General features: G+C 37.9%; 1 protein-coding gene across 1 annotated transcript in view; it reads left to right on the top strand.

The window, feature by feature from the left end:
- The window catches only part of pcm1 (pericentriolar material 1), a 43,593-nt gene that overhangs the window by 23,141 nt on the left and 4,932 nt on the right, over positions 1-15,520 (top strand). The window contains exons 12-33 of the mRNA XM_016444364.1: positions 1,412-1,739; positions 2,146-2,264; positions 2,416-2,545; positions 2,644-2,805; positions 3,118-3,281; positions 3,389-3,577; positions 3,658-3,907; positions 4,709-4,851; positions 5,293-5,468; positions 6,776-6,935; positions 7,094-7,446; positions 7,626-7,793; positions 8,141-8,197; positions 9,193-9,365; positions 10,369-10,500; positions 10,584-10,716; positions 10,897-11,037; positions 11,653-11,756; positions 11,853-11,987; positions 12,413-12,610; positions 12,699-12,758; positions 13,035-13,158. Coding sequence (XP_016299850.1) covers positions 1,412-1,739; positions 2,146-2,264; positions 2,416-2,545; positions 2,644-2,805; positions 3,118-3,281; positions 3,389-3,577; positions 3,658-3,907; positions 4,709-4,851; positions 5,293-5,468; positions 6,776-6,935; positions 7,094-7,446; positions 7,626-7,793; positions 8,141-8,197; positions 9,193-9,365; positions 10,369-10,500; positions 10,584-10,716; positions 10,897-11,037; positions 11,653-11,756; positions 11,853-11,987; positions 12,413-12,610; positions 12,699-12,758; positions 13,035-13,158 — 3,599 coding nt within the window. The remainder of the gene's footprint in view (positions 1-1,411; positions 1,740-2,145; positions 2,265-2,415; positions 2,546-2,643; positions 2,806-3,117; positions 3,282-3,388; positions 3,578-3,657; positions 3,908-4,708; positions 4,852-5,292; positions 5,469-6,775; positions 6,936-7,093; positions 7,447-7,625; positions 7,794-8,140; positions 8,198-9,192; positions 9,366-10,368; positions 10,501-10,583; positions 10,717-10,896; positions 11,038-11,652; positions 11,757-11,852; positions 11,988-12,412; positions 12,611-12,698; positions 12,759-13,034; positions 13,159-15,520) is intronic.

Raw genomic sequence — 15,520 nt, 5'->3', positions numbered from 1 at the left:
AGATAAGTTGAGAGTGACTCTTGAAGGACCAGCACCACATCCTCTTGTACCACTGTTTGAAGAATTGATCTTCCAAAATCTGGCAGTAAGTTTTAGGAGCTCATTTTTGTCAGTCTCTGCAAGACAGACTTTTCAGGATAGGAGACTAAAAATGAACTCCCAAAACTTAATGCAACATGGAGCAAAGGAGAAAAATGTAGAACTTGAAAATTTGAAAAAACAGCTTAGTGAAAAGCGTTTACAGTTTAAAAGCAAACATGACCCTACATATGCTGGGGTGTGAATTTGATAGGTGCTTGATATAAAATAAATGGTGCTTTAAAAAGTCCTTGAATCTGGTGTTCATGAAAGAGTGGGAACCCTGAAAAATGTATAAAGTTACAAATTTTACACAGATTAAAGTGCAAAAGAATTATAAAGACCAATAGGTATCACTTTACAATAAGATCTCATTAGTTAACCTTAGTTGATGCATTAACATTCACAATGAGTAATAGCTACATTTGTTACAGAAGTTATTAATCTTTGTTTAAAAAATACAACTCTTAGTTCATGTTAGCTCATTAAATAACAAAGTTGCAACATTTGATTTTAACAACGTGTTATTAAATATTGGAATTACCTAAGATTCATGAATGTTTAGAAGATTTTTTTCATTGGCAGTTTGTTAACTAATGAATTAACTAATGTCAACTAATGAAGCCCTAATGTAAAGTGTTACTGAACAATAAAGAATTAAAACAGTATTTGGTGCTGTGATGAACACCATAGTGAACACACAAATATGAATGGCTATTTAAATTATTTAAACACGTTTCAGAAACAGAAAGTAGCGCAGCTGCTTTGATTACTGAGTTTCCCGGGGTAACAGCTGCATTTCTGCTGTTCAGCGCCATCTTCTGTCAGAGGCCCTGTTTACACTAGTGTGTTTTCGTTTTAAAATGCATAACTTTTGCTACGGTTACGCCGTTTTAAAACGAAAACACACTAGTGTAAACAGGTCCAGAGAGTGAATGTGCTTTCATTCAGAGCGTCTCTCATGCATTCCACCATGTGCTTCTCATCCGTGCTTGTTTACATCCGAGTGCACACACGTCTCTGATGCATCTTTTGTTTACATCAGAGTGCACACGCAAACAACGGTGTTGTGCATTGTGACCAGTTGATGGGAAACGTATTCTTAAAATGCATTCCAATTTTTTAATAATTTGTAATAAATAATTATTCTCTGTATTTTGAAGTGCCCACGATAACAGTATTGTGCATATTCATTATCGTGATATATCGCATTACCGAATACCGCACATGTCTAGTTGGCAGAGAATTAAAGGGGTCATATGATGCGATTTCAAGTTTTCCTAACCTTTCAAACCTAGAAATAGTCACTGTTGTGCAATATCTGTCGACACAGTCGGTCTTTGAATAAATTTATTAACCTAAAATTAAAAACAAGCTGTGCTGACAAAACTATCAACCTATTAACTATTTATTTTATTTTCATTATCACTTTAGAATGCCAATTCAATCGGGACAGGCCTTGTGATGGTGTTAAAGATGAGGGTGATGATGAGGCACTGGAGGAAGATGATGGGGCAAGAGGAGGCAGAGACTGTGACGGTTCAGGCTCCAGTCGTAGAAGCAGTCTAGGTGGTGACACAGATTATGCTCAGAAAGTTCGTCGTCTTCAAACAGCCAAACAGAAACTCCGACAACTCCAAGAACTGGTGGCCATGGTGCAGGTGAGAGTCTGGAGCCATGAGGCTGATGTGAGGTTCTGGTTATTCATAATGCAGAGCTGCCAACCTCTACACAGACTGCTGAGAACATCACATCTGTCAAGAAGCAGCTAACAATACTTTTTTTTTTTCTTTACCTTGCTTCCTAATCGAGTTGTTTATTAGTAAACCTGTCATTGTATGTTATGAATACTGTTGGCTCTTGGATGAATTGCTTCTGTTCTTTTTTGTAAGTTGTTTTGGATGAAAGCATCTGCTAAATGCATAAATATAATATCAATGCAAATATAGTGTAGCTTGTATAAGCAAACACTTTTTTTCAGATTCTCCTGTCTGCTTTTTCTTTATTATGCTTTCTTTTGCCAACCTGTTAAAGACTGTTTCTATTTGTCTGTTAATGTTACTGTAGAGTGATGATACAGATGGTACTACAGCTAATGAGGATGAGGGTTTGCAGGAACAACCCAATAACACCCGAGCAACAGCTCCCAAAAGCCAGAGAGACATCGCCCTCTCTGAAAAGACCAGGTAAGTGTATATTTCTCATATGGAAATGAGATATTTGCTTGCATTTTCAGTTCATATTGTGTTGTTTGTAAACTTGCTTTAATATCATGCTGTAGCATGTTTTTGCAAAGTGCCTTTTGTTGAACAGCTTGTATAATACCTGTTTTTTTAGAGAGAAATTATATGAGGAGAAACTCAAGCAGCAGCAGCAGGAACTTAAGCATCTACATGAAGAGAGACGGAGACTGATGGAGATTCAGGGCAAGATACAGGACTTACAATGGGCTTGTCCTGACCTGCAGGTACTTCAAATGTGCTTTTTTTTTTTGCGCATGTTACTCTCATAGACACAAACAACTGCTGAGACAGTCTTATTTAATTTAATCATGTGTCCTGTCAGTCGTCTGTGAGCAGTAGTGTCAGTGGACAGATGAGGAAGATTCCTGCAGCAGCCTCTACTCCTGCTCCTGTACCGTTACACTCCTCTTCCTCCGCTAAAGCCAACACAAGTGGCCTCAAACCCACCACTGAACCTCCTCCAGTTACTGTCACTGACAATGAGGTTAGTGTGCATTTGAAATAGCAGTTTTGCTTCCTTTCTATATCAGGAAGGGATTTCAAGGGATAGTTCACCCAAAAATTAAAATAGTCATCTTTTACGGTATGGTTGTTTGGTCCGCACCCGAGAGCGATTTCTGTATTCACACCTGTTCAAAAGATCCGCACCAAGGGAGGAAATGAACTTAAGTTAGATTCAATCGAACCAAACAAGGCAGGTGTGAATACACCCTCAGATTTGTTTGCAGAAAGGTGAAAGAAGTCCAAGGTTTATTTAAATTCATTTTTATCAAAGGTTTTTTGTTTTTTGTATTAGCTGTGGTCGGAGATGCGAAGGCATCAGATGTTGCGTGAGGAGTTGAGACAGAGGCGGAAGCATTTGGAGAGTCTGATGGCAGAACAGCAGAGGAGAAGCACACTCAACGATTCTTCATTCAGGAGTGACACACATGAGACCCAGTCCTACAGCCGTGATGAAAGGTAACACATGGCCTTGACAACTCATGGCTTAGTGTTTCAAAATGTTTTAAATATGTGCTGCGAGGATTGAATTTGTTTAAAGGTGCTAATCTTCATTTTTCTATCAGAACCGTGGCCACCTGGGGTGGTTCGACACAGTGTCCCCTTGGTGATGATGATGATTACTCCTCTGAGGTGGGGGCTGAGGAAGATGACGATGATGAACATGATGAGGGAGAGGAGTCCAGTTCCACCGATGAGCTGCATGCTTGCTCCATTCAAAAACAACGCAACTACAGCAGGAATAACAGAGATGGGTAAATGCACAGGCACACGATACTATACTATACTATACATCAAACCCATCAGTTATTAACTGTCTTGTCAATTCATGCAGTCTGAAAGTTCACAGGGAAATTAATGGGAGTCCTTCCCCCCGTGGATCAAGGGGTCGCCCTCATCAGCAGCCGCAAACTGAAAGAGGTAGTTCCAGTAGAGCCAAGCGGCAAGAGAACCTGCGATGGGCGGCTGATCTGTCTCTCTCTGAGGACGCTGCACCAACACACTGGCAGGAACAGATCACACACCTCCAGAAACAGCTCAACTTCAGCACTACCATGTGCCAAACCTTGCTACAGGATCAACAGGTCAGAGAGTGTACAAAATTAGGGATACACAGATGTATCAGCCAATTGTTTAAAAACAGCCAATGATCTGAGCCGATTATTTCAAAATTCAAACAATAAATGTTGTTTTGAAGCTCTTAAATGTGGTGTGACAGATCGCTGTAGTGCCTCAGTTCAAGTGGCAGCGCACTTCTCTACTTACATCAGAATGTTTGAAAGTATGTTTGAAAGTATGTTGAAAGATACAGTACAACCTTCTGAAATGTATCATGTCTCATGTAATCACTCGATCAGAGTTTCAGCTGTGGAAAGACATAAATAAAACAGCTTGTGATCTTTGTCACAGTATTTAACACAGGAAAATTTTAACAGTTTATAGTTGCATAATACTAATGTACCAAATGAGAGGGTTCCCTGTGTAATTTACAGCATTAGTTGGTAGAAATTTTGGTTACACTTTGTTTTAAGTAGTCCTTGTTACAGTGTAATTATACATTTAAGTACTGAGTAATATTAATTAACTACATGTACTTACTATATGGTTAGGATTAGGGTTACTTGCATGTAATTATGCATAATTTATAGTTATTATAATAGTAAGTACATGTAACGTGTAACAAGAACACCTCAAAATAAAGTGTTACCGAATTTTTTTTCTTCAGGAAAACCAAATTGTCAGATATAATTATATTGTATTGCCATTAGTATTGACATTCGGAATTGGCAGAGAAATTTAGTATCATTGCATCCCTATACAACATTTTTTTTAACTTTCTTTATTTTCTTACTAACAACTTTTTTTATTTCCTCTCTCATCTCTAGACTCTTTCATACATGCTGCAGGCTCTACTCACAGACCCCTATGGTGTTGTATCCAATAATGGGACCTCTCAAATCCCTCTTATCATGCACCAACTAAACCAGTGTTACACACAGCTGGCTTGGCAGCAGAACAATGTCAATCGGTGGGTCTTTAGACTTTAAAATAATAAATATCAATTGGTAAAATCATTTTTTAAGCATGAAGAATGAGGTATTTACTGTAGATACAGTACAGTTTAAAAGTTTGGTATCAGGTTTTTTGGAAGTAGTTTTGAAAGTAGTCTCTCCAAATGCTCCCTAAATCTGCCTTTATTTAATCTAAAAGGACAGTATAAACAGTAATAGTGTGAGTAGCATTACAAATAACTGTTTTGTATTTTAGTATCTTTTTAAACTGTAATATAAAGAACATCCTTTATTTGAAATAGAATTGTAAATGTCATTGTCTTTTGAGAGGATATTTCTTTCAAGAAAAAAAAATACTGACCCCAAACTTTTAAATGGTATTGTAGGTCTAAACTTAAAGCAAGCTTTGGTTTCATTTGTTATAACTTAAAAAAAAAAAAATTCTCCCCTCTTGGTAGGTTGAAACAGGTTCTGAATGATCTGTTACGGCAGCAGCAGAGTCAGTCATTGTCAGGACAACAGCAACATCAAAATTTTGGCCATGATTCTGCATCATCTTCTCTGTTCGTAAACTATCCTCCTGTGAATACACTCAATATGCCTGGACTCCCAAACTTCTCCAGTTTCCCAAATGGTATGTCTGTTATCTATTTGTAAAATTAGGGAATTTAATTAATTAAATGAAAATTACATAATTCCAGATGTATTAATGTTTAACTTCTAAACTTTTTTTCTTTCATTTTTTGAGTAATATTAATTAACTACATGTACTTACTATAAGGTTAGGGTTAGTTGCATGTAATTATGCATAATTTATAGTTATTATAATAGTAAGTACATGTAACGTGTAACAAGAACACCTCAAAATAAAGTGTTACCGAATTTTTTTTCTTCAGGAAAACCAAATTGTCAGATATAATTATATTGTATTGCCATTAGTATTGACATTCGGAATTGGCAGAGAAATTTAGTATCATTGCATCCCTATACAACATTTTTTTTAACTTTCTTTATTTTCTTACTAACAACTTTTTTTATTTCCTCTCTCATCTCTAGACTCTTTCATACATGCTGCAGGCTCTACTCACAGACCCCTATGGTGTTGTATCCAATAATGGGACCTCTCAAATCCCTCTTATCATGCACCAACTAAACCAGTGTTACACACAGCTGGCTTGGCAGCAGAACAATGTCAATCGGTGGGTCTTTAGACTTTAAAATAATAAATATCAATTGGTAAAATCATTTTTTAAGCATGAAGAATGAGGTATTTACTGTAGATACAGTACAGTTTAAAAGTTTGGTATCAGGTTTTTTGGAAGTAGTTTTGAAAGTAGTCTCTCCAAATGCTCCCTAAATCTGCCTTTATTTAATCTAAAAGGACAGTATAAACAGTAATAGTGTGAGTAGCATTACAAATAACTGTTTTGTATTTTAGTATCTTTTTAAACTGTAATATAAAGAACATCCTTTATTTGAAATAGAATTGTAAATGTCATTGTCTTTTGAGAGGATATTTCTTTCAAGAAAAAAAAATACTGACCCCAAACTTTTAAATGGTATTGTAGGTCTAAACTTAAAGCAAGCTTTGGTTTCATTTGTTATAACTTAAAAAAAAAAAAATTCTCCCCTCTTGGTAGGTTGAAACAGGTTCTGAATGATCTGTTACGGCAGCAGCAGAGTCAGTCATTGTCAGGACAACAGCAACATCAAAATTTTGGCCATGATTCTGCATCATCTTCTCTGTTCGTAAACTATCCTCCTGTGAATACACTCAATATGCCTGGACTCCCAAACTTCTCCAGTTTCCCAAATGGTATGTCTGTTATCTATTTGTAAAATTAGGGAATTTAATTAATTAAATGAAAATTACATAATTCCAGATGTATTAATGTTTAACTTCTAAACTTTTTTTCTTTCATTTTTTTTTCCTGGCATTAGGCTTTAATTTCAGTCCCATATTTCCCTCTTCAGTAGGAGATTTTCAGCAGAACCAGGCCAGTTCAGATAAACGGCATGATCCAAACATATCCCTCAAAACGGAATACATGAGTTTCCCCCCTCCACTACAGAGATCTCCATTGAATAATGCAAAGAAACGGTACAAATGTGTTTCTGTAGTTTGGATTAAAGTGATATAATCATAATTATATTAATCGCAGTCAGGTGAAAATGCAAGAATTACCTACTTTGTGTTGTGTAAACTACAAAAAGGAAGAAAAACTGTGCCTAATCTTGTTAATTTTCCTCCCTTTACAGGTTTCAGTCTCAACCTGACAATGTGCCCGATGCTAACAACTCTAGCTGGTTAAACTCCTCTCTGAATCGCTCTGGTCAGAGAACCACCCTCACCTCTGACCATCAAAGTCAAATAGAGCAGAACTCCCCTTCCTCCTCTCCTGTCCCTCACCCTTCCACTTCCCGGGATCTTTCTTACATACCTGACTCCCAGGAGTCTATAAGCAGCCTTCCAGACAGGGCAGATCCAACCATTGTCACCAAGACTTTCAGAGCAGGACGTAAGGCTGCAGCACAGGCCAGCCTGGCTTCTAGAGACAAGACCCCCAACACAAAGAGCCGCCGCAGGAGAGGCAGGGGACAAAAGGTCACAGGTGTGTCTTTATTTAAAATTGACAAACTACAAACTTAACAGCCCATTAAAAAGCAAAGTTTATCTCAGTCACATTAATTGAGTATATGGATTTTTTTTTTTTAATTAGGCAAAAGAAAACTTAGTTTAAGTCACCCAGTTCAGTCAAATGGAGTTCAGTTTTGTTCTTCTCACTTTCAGCATCTGTGGACAGTGACAGTGCTTCGAGTGACTCTCACTTTGATCAGGACAGAGAGCGCTCCTCTCAGGTCAGACACAAAGATCTCAACCAGGGTCTGCTAGACAAACTCACACAGGAAAAATTGGACAGCAAGACCAAGAACAGCAAGCCAAATGACCTATCATCTGGTATGCCTTTTTATAGATTCTGCTACAGATATCATTGGATAAACTAAACATATCAAGTAGAACTATACATATCATGTAGAACTATGAGAAGTTGAACAGTCTTGTTATACAGTGTACACTAGGCTACTGTATATTCTTCAACCAGAGAAGCATCTGCCACAACAGTATAGCAAGAAAACTGACTTTTCTCCATTCTTATTTAATTTGAACATCATATGTCCATATAATTTGAACATCTTATGTTCCCTTTGCCCTTATATTGTTTTATAGTGTTACTCATTAATTTCATTTTCATTTCTGTTTTTGTTCACATTTCATTTTGGGTTTTGTGCTTGGTTTCTTCACAGCATATGCTTGGAGAACACCTTTTCTCTCTAACAGAATTGCATGCACTGAAGTCCCAGGTAACTCCCAAGTTCATCAGCTGTTTGACCTGCTAACTACTTGTTAATATTTTTTTTATTGGCATGTTTCCTTTGTGTAATTTCTCTTCTCCTTTTCTAAACTGCATCGACTTGCATAGGAAGTACTAAGTGGCGTTTTAATTAATTTAAGCAGGCGTTTTAATTTTCAGGGCACAGAATCTCTCGCGTAGATATAAATTTAGAAACGGAGTTGTATAATGTTAATTTCTATAGTCCAGTATCATTTCAAAACATTGGCAAATTTGGGGAGAAGAAATGGGAGTAATCTGCTGTTATTCATAACACCATTAACATCATTATTTTTTGTTATGGATGTTTTATCGGCATGTTTGGGAAGTTGTGGCCTAATGGTTAGAGAGTCGGACTCGTAACCCAAAGGTTGTGAGTTCGAGTCTCAGGTCCGGCAGGAATTGTAGGTGGGGGGAGTGAATGTCCAGTGCTCTCTTCCACCTTCAATACCACGACTGAGGTGCCCTTGAGCAAGGCACCGAATCCCCAACTGCTCCCCGGGCACCGCAGCATAAATGGCTTCCCGCTGCTCCGGGTGTGTGTTCACGGTGTGTGTGTGTGTGTGTGTTCACTGCTGTGTGTGTGCACTTAGGATGGGTTAAATGCAGAGCACTAATTCCTAGTATGGGTCACCATACTTGGCCACATGTCACTTTCACTGTCACTTTATACCTTTGCTTTTGAGTTGAAGTCACAGAACTGTGGATCTGAGCATGGTGTTGAGTAAAAACATCTCTTAAATTTTCTTGAATGTTAAGTGAACAGTGTTTTTGAACGTTGTGTGAAGTTCAAGTACTAAAGGTCTTGCTAATGATGTACTTGAAGTTATGTAAAACATGTTTGCGTACATGTTTAGTTTTTTTGTATAATTAGTTTGCACATACAGCAGTTGTTCTACTGTTGACAGTAGATTGTCTGTGTTCGTCTTTCATTTTGTTCTCTCTGTGTGTATTTCTTTTCTCTAGATGTGAGCAGTGATTTCTCTCTGTTTGAGGCCCTGAGAGAGACGATCTACTCTGAGGTAGCAACGCTGATCTCTCAGAATGAGTCTCGCCCTCACTTCCTCATCGAACTTTTCCATGAGCTTCAGCTGCTCAATACAGACTACCTTCGCCAGAGGGCCCTCTACTCACTACAGGTACAGTACACAACAATCAAACTTGTGCACACTTCTACAGACACAACAGGCTCACATGAAGACTGGATGGTTTTCCACAATTTGTGTTAATTGTGTTGGAAATCTGCAAAATGGATTTAAATGGAAAATGAGTTCCTCAGACCTGAGAATGTTGAAAGAATGATCAGATTAGCCAAATGTACAAAACAAATATGCAGATGGCATGGGATGTTGTAATGATATATACAGCTCTAGAAAAAAGGAAGAGACCACTCCAAATCAGCATCTATTTCAGCATCTACATGTATGGCAGCCATTCCATTCCAGTGTCTGTGGACAGTGCTCCATGCCACACAGCTCGGTCAATCAAGGTGTGGATGGTGGACCACTAGATCAAAATCATGGCCAGCCAATATCCAGACCTGAACCCCATTGAAAACCTCTGAATTGTGATCAAGAGGAAGATGGATGGCCACAAGCCATCAAACAAATCTGGGCTGCTTGAATTTTTGCGCCAGGACTGGCATAATGTCCCCCAACAGCAATGTGAAAGACTAGTGGAGAACATGCCAAGACGCACGAAAGCCGTGATTGATAGTTATTCCACCAAATATTGATTTCCGAACTCTTCCTAAGATTAAACATTAGTATTGTGTTTAAAAATAAAAATGATCATGAACTTGTTTTCTTTGCATTATTTGAGGTCTTAAAACGTATCTTTTTTGCCATTTTCTGCAATTAAATGCTCTAAATGAGAATGTTTATTTGGAATTTGGGAGAAATGTCAGTAGTTATAGAATAAATCAAAAATGTTCATTTTACTCAAAAACATACCTATACTTTGTAAAACTATTAATTCGTCTTCACAGACCCTGGCTTTAATACCAAAGGGCTATTTTCACTATATCAGTAGATCTCTTTTCGTAGTTGTGTGGTTTTCTTTTGTGATGACTGCATCTGTTTTTAAAGTAATAATATAGTTATAATAATAATAATATATTTCATTGTTGGCTCTGACCACCAGGATATTGTAACGAGGCACCTGACTGAGAAGAGCGTGGCAGATGAGCAGGCATCTTCTTTGGGTCCAACTGTATGGGCCACAGGCTCCCAGTCAGAGCTCACACCTAGTGAGAGCTTGGTTACCAGCGACAATGTGAGACACATGCTCACTCATCTGTTTTTTTTTTTTCTCTCTCTTTAATTATCACACAAGCTAATGTTGGCTTATGATTCCAGGATACATCTGAGAAGATTGTAACAGTTAAGTCCAACTCTGTATTAAAGAGGGTAGCAGATAGAGACTCGATGGACAACGAGAGCCTGCTGTCCACCTCTTCCAACCTTGAACCCTTTGCTAGTGATGACCTGGGTAAGAAGACAGAGCTGTATGCATCATGCCAAAAACACATTAGATGGGTTGCTTACCACAATCATGCTTGCTTTGCTGGGCTGGGGCTGTGCTGGTCTGAATCCTGTTGTAAATCTCTTGAATACTATTATGTTTCTCTTTCTCTCTCTCTATCCATTGATTTCCTTTCTGCTCCTCCAGGTAACACAGTAATTCATTTAGATAAGGCATTGGCCAGGATGAGGGAGTATGAGCGCATGAAGCTGAGGGCTGAGTGTAGCGCAGATAACCCTGAGCACAGCCCTGGTGCTGCTGCTGGTGCCGCCTCAGCACTCACTCAAGGTACTGCTGTGAACACTCTCGGACTGCAGATTAGACCCAACATTCTGTTGCAAGTGCTTCTAACTGTGTGTCCCTACCAGATACAATGCAACAAGTTTCCATACACAATCAATTCAATGAGATTTTCGAGCATAGAAACCAAACAGCTAGCAAATGACTGATCAGAAACATATTGCGTTGCATCTGCTTATGATGGACTGTGACTTCTAATCATGGCCAGTGATTCTCTGTCTAGAAGGAATAATGCAGGCTTTTTACAATCTAGCGACTATGTATTCACACTTGTGGCAGTCTCTTGATTTTCAAAGGCTGCAACTTTGATGTGTCCTTCAGTGTGGCTTAATACATTCTTCTACCTAGACAAAAAGTCCCACTTGAGAAGGATAATTTGATAATTAATTTTCCCATTCATTAGGTTGAAGATAACCTGGAATATTTCTTTAGTCTGAGAGTTTGCTATTAATGATTATGGGGATGTTTATAATTAGCACTGGCTAAAGCTCTGCTTGCTTTAAACGTACATATAATGAATGCTTGGGTTTTATACTTCAAGTAGACCTAATTGCGTTATAATGTATTTTCTGTGTATGTGTGTCAATGTCTGTTTGATTTTAGGTGCAGGACATTCATCTACAGATGCACATTGTCCTCAGATTGACACACAACAGCTTGACAGACAGATCAAAGCTATCATGACAGAAGTTATTCCTTTCCTAAAGGTGAGCTTGCTCTACTTTTCTTTTAAAATGTACAAATAAATTAACCAGCAAAGCAGCAGTTCATAGACCTGCTGATTTGCTTTGTCTTTCTGTCAGGAGCATGTTGGGGAGGTGTGTTCACACCAGCTGCTCACATCTGTGAGACGCATGGTGCTCAAACTCACTCGGCAAAATGACGAAAGCAAAGAGTTTGTTCGGTTCTTCCACCGACAGCTGGGCGGCATCCTGCAGGTAAGCACATTTGTAAAGTTTTAATTTGTTTAAATTAGCTGTTAATTTATTATTATTATAATTATTTATTTATTTTATTTTTTTTTTTGTGTGTTTTTGATATCGATATTGGTATCAAAAATTGTGAAACTTCCCTGTTATATAAATTTTTGGCATTGTAATAACCTTATTTCCAGCAACAACAACAAAAAGTAATGTACTGTTATCGTGAAATATAATTACTGATATTGTGCACACATTATGAATGAAAGCAGTTTTTGTGAAGAACAGTATTTTTGAGAATCATAAGCGTGTTTGAATATTTAAACATGTGATGCCCTAAAATGTAGTCTATGTAGGTAGTCACTACTAGCTGGATCACAGCCTGCATTTCATTATAAATGCTTGAAGTGTAATAATGACCATGATGTTGGTTTTGTGCACAGGACTCCTTGAGTAAGTTTGTTGGGCGGACGCTGCAAGACTGCGGTGAGGACCTGCTAGTAGAGATCTCTGAGATCCTCTTTAATGAGCTTGCCTTCTTCAGACTGATGCAGGATTTAGATCAGAACACCTCCAAAAGCAAACACCGAACCAAGAGGCGCTCTGATCTAACATCTCCAAAACACTCACCTCACACTGAGGTAGGCTTGAGTGATTAATCATCGTCATGTGTCGGAACAATGCTTCTGTGTTTGAGTAAGTAGAATGATGAGTGTGTTTTTTATTTAGGAGGCGAGAACTCTAGAGAGAGAAAATACATTCTCCCCATCATATTTTGATGAAGACAGAGTAAGTTATGATTGTTGATACACTTACAACATTCACATTAAAACACTTAAGCAGCTACGCTGCTTCTTAATCTAAAGCCCCACTGTTAGCTTGCAGTATCAGTATGAAGTGACGAGAAAGATTGAGGAAAACACCTTCTATTTGTTGTCCTTACTGATTTCACACAACAACAAATAGCAGCTGTTCAACTATTGGTGTTTATGATTTTTTTTTTTTTTTTGAATGTCATAAATTGACTTTAAATGTTTTTTTTATCTTTATTTTTTTTATCCTTAGGATCATGATCAGGATGAGACTGAGCAGGGTGGGATGAGGGAAGAGGACAAGGAGAAAGATGCACAGAGCAGTGAAGCATCTGAGGTGGAAGAAGAGGAGGGAGAAGGGCTGCCTCTTTCTATAAGTAAGTTTATCTGAAACAGACAGAAACAGGAAAAATTAGCTTGCCTTTGGAAAAAAAAATACAGTACCGTAAAAAAAAAAGAAAAGTGGGTCACTTTTGCTCACCATGGTGTTTATTTGATCAAAAATATACTAAAAAGAGCAATATTATGAAATATAATTACAATTTAAAATAAATTTCTAGTTTCCTATTTTAATACATTGTAAACTGGAATTTATTCATTTTGCAGCCAAGCTGAATTTTCAGCAGCCATTTCTCTTGTTTTCAGTCACATAATCGTTTAGAAAATCTTTTGACTTTTGATTAGTTTTGTGTTTCCTTACTGAATTAATTAAAAAAAAAAAGTACAGACCCCAGAGTTTTGAACTGTAATGTAAAAATGTAGGGATGCTCTGATTGATCAGCCGGAGATCGGTATCGGCATCGGCCGATAATCACGTTTTATGACTCGATCGGTACTCACTACACTTGGCCGATCTCACGAACCGATTGCAATTTGATGACGTCAACGCGTGACGACGTACATGATGCGTGGGGACATAAATGATTTGGTGCCGCAGTCATGTCATCGCTGGTGTGGAAATGCTATTTCGAGAAACAATGAAAAATTCGCTATTTTTCATGTTTTGCATGATGATATGATGAATGGATGGTTCATTTTTAACAGCACATTCAGTGACGTTAGAGCTGATCTGCGCCTCACTGCACGTGTCTGCGGCGTGTTACGGCTCCACGGGAACCGGAACTGATCGTGGCCGCTCTAGTCAATGCTTGTGTTTATACCGGCCAGCCACGGCACGTTTCTGAAGCGGCTCTCCGTGCTGCTTCTGTAAAGATACACGCATACGCATACGCATCCTTTGATTAAATATAGCCAAAATCAGTCAAAATCCCACCAAAATCCGTTGCCATAACATATTGCGAGAGGAAAAAAAAAACGTTTTAGTCGCATAACATCGGTTAATGGAAATGCTGTCATTTCGCAATACTTTTTTATCAACATTTATAAAATATCGCCAAAGTTTTGCGCAAATCTGTAATGGAAACGTGCCTAATGTGCCATTGTACCACCACAGTACTATTATATCTAACAGTGTCTACAATCAACAACATGGAAAAAAGATACGGACAGTCAAGAAAGAAAGACTCATATTTATGCACCAAATAAGACTAGTACTACCAGCTCCTGAGGAAAGCAAAGCGTGTATCCATGCTTTCTCATGTTGAGCCAGCAATGCACAAAGATCAGAACAGAGTTATTGCTACTGTGATTTCTACCTCCACGTGTCACAGTGTCAGCTACTTCAGCCCACCATGATGAGCAGATTGCTGAATGTGAGCACAGCGCATTACTTTATGAGATTAAATGCATTGCACAGGTCTCTGGCTCCTGCTCGCTCTCTTTCTATCCAACCCCTAATCATCTAAAAAGCTTTTGCTTTGCTATCTCAAAAACCCCTGCCTGAGCAAATATGCTACTATTTCTATACACAAAGCCTCACTGGCATTTAAATGTAAAAACGTAATGTGATCGGAAACAACTAAATCATAACATCAGCTGCCATTTCCACCGATCTTTCATCCGCCTGAACGGGCGAAACTATCAGCTAATGAAGCTAACAGATTTGATTGGAATCAATAATCTCAGGCAGTGGCGTAATGTTTTAATAAGCCACTTGAGGGGGAAATGGCAGTGCTCAAATTGATTTCAGTCCTTAATTCTCTCATGCGGAGCTTCAAACAGAGAGCCAAGTGAGGACAATTTGAAAATGAGACAGGCTCCGGACTTGCTGTTTATGTCAGTACAGAAAACGATACTCGAACTGCTTGAAAACATTCTCTGGTTTCACTGCACAATCATTTTAAATCAGTATTTTGTCTTGTTTTCCAGTAAAAATATCTAAACTATCCTTAAAATAAGATAAATTTACTTGAAAAGCAAAATGGTGTAAGATAATAGGACTTGTACTCAGAGAACACGTCTTGTGTTACATTTTTTTCTTACCCCACTGGCTAACAGTCTTTGTTCTCTTGTTAAAAAAATCATTTGAGCCAAGTGGTTTCAATTGAATCTTCTAAAAATTATTAAAATTGAAGTGGTCTGATTAGCATATGTAAAATAAAATAAAAAAAATAATATAAATTAGGTACATATTTATTGTGCATACCTAGAATCTACAGTGTGAAACACGACCAGTGTTGTCTGATTCTCAAAGATTCTTATGAGCAGGATCTTTCTAGTAAATCAAAAACACCTACAAATCATTATGATAAGTTACTTATTTCATATCTAACCTGAAATTAATCAAAAAATTTCACTGTGCATTTATGGCATATGAGACTTTCTAATATTCCACAAAAG

Source organism: Sinocyclocheilus anshuiensis, unplaced genomic scaffold (genome assembly GCF_001515605.1).
Source record: "Sinocyclocheilus anshuiensis isolate Anshui unplaced genomic scaffold, SAMN03320099.WGS_v1.1 scaffold85, whole genome shotgun sequence".
NCBI lineage: Eukaryota > Metazoa > Chordata > Actinopteri > Cypriniformes > Cyprinidae > Sinocyclocheilus > Sinocyclocheilus anshuiensis.
The sequence above is the reverse complement of the archived record's forward strand: the minus strand, read 5'-3'. Positions and strand labels throughout refer to the sequence as shown.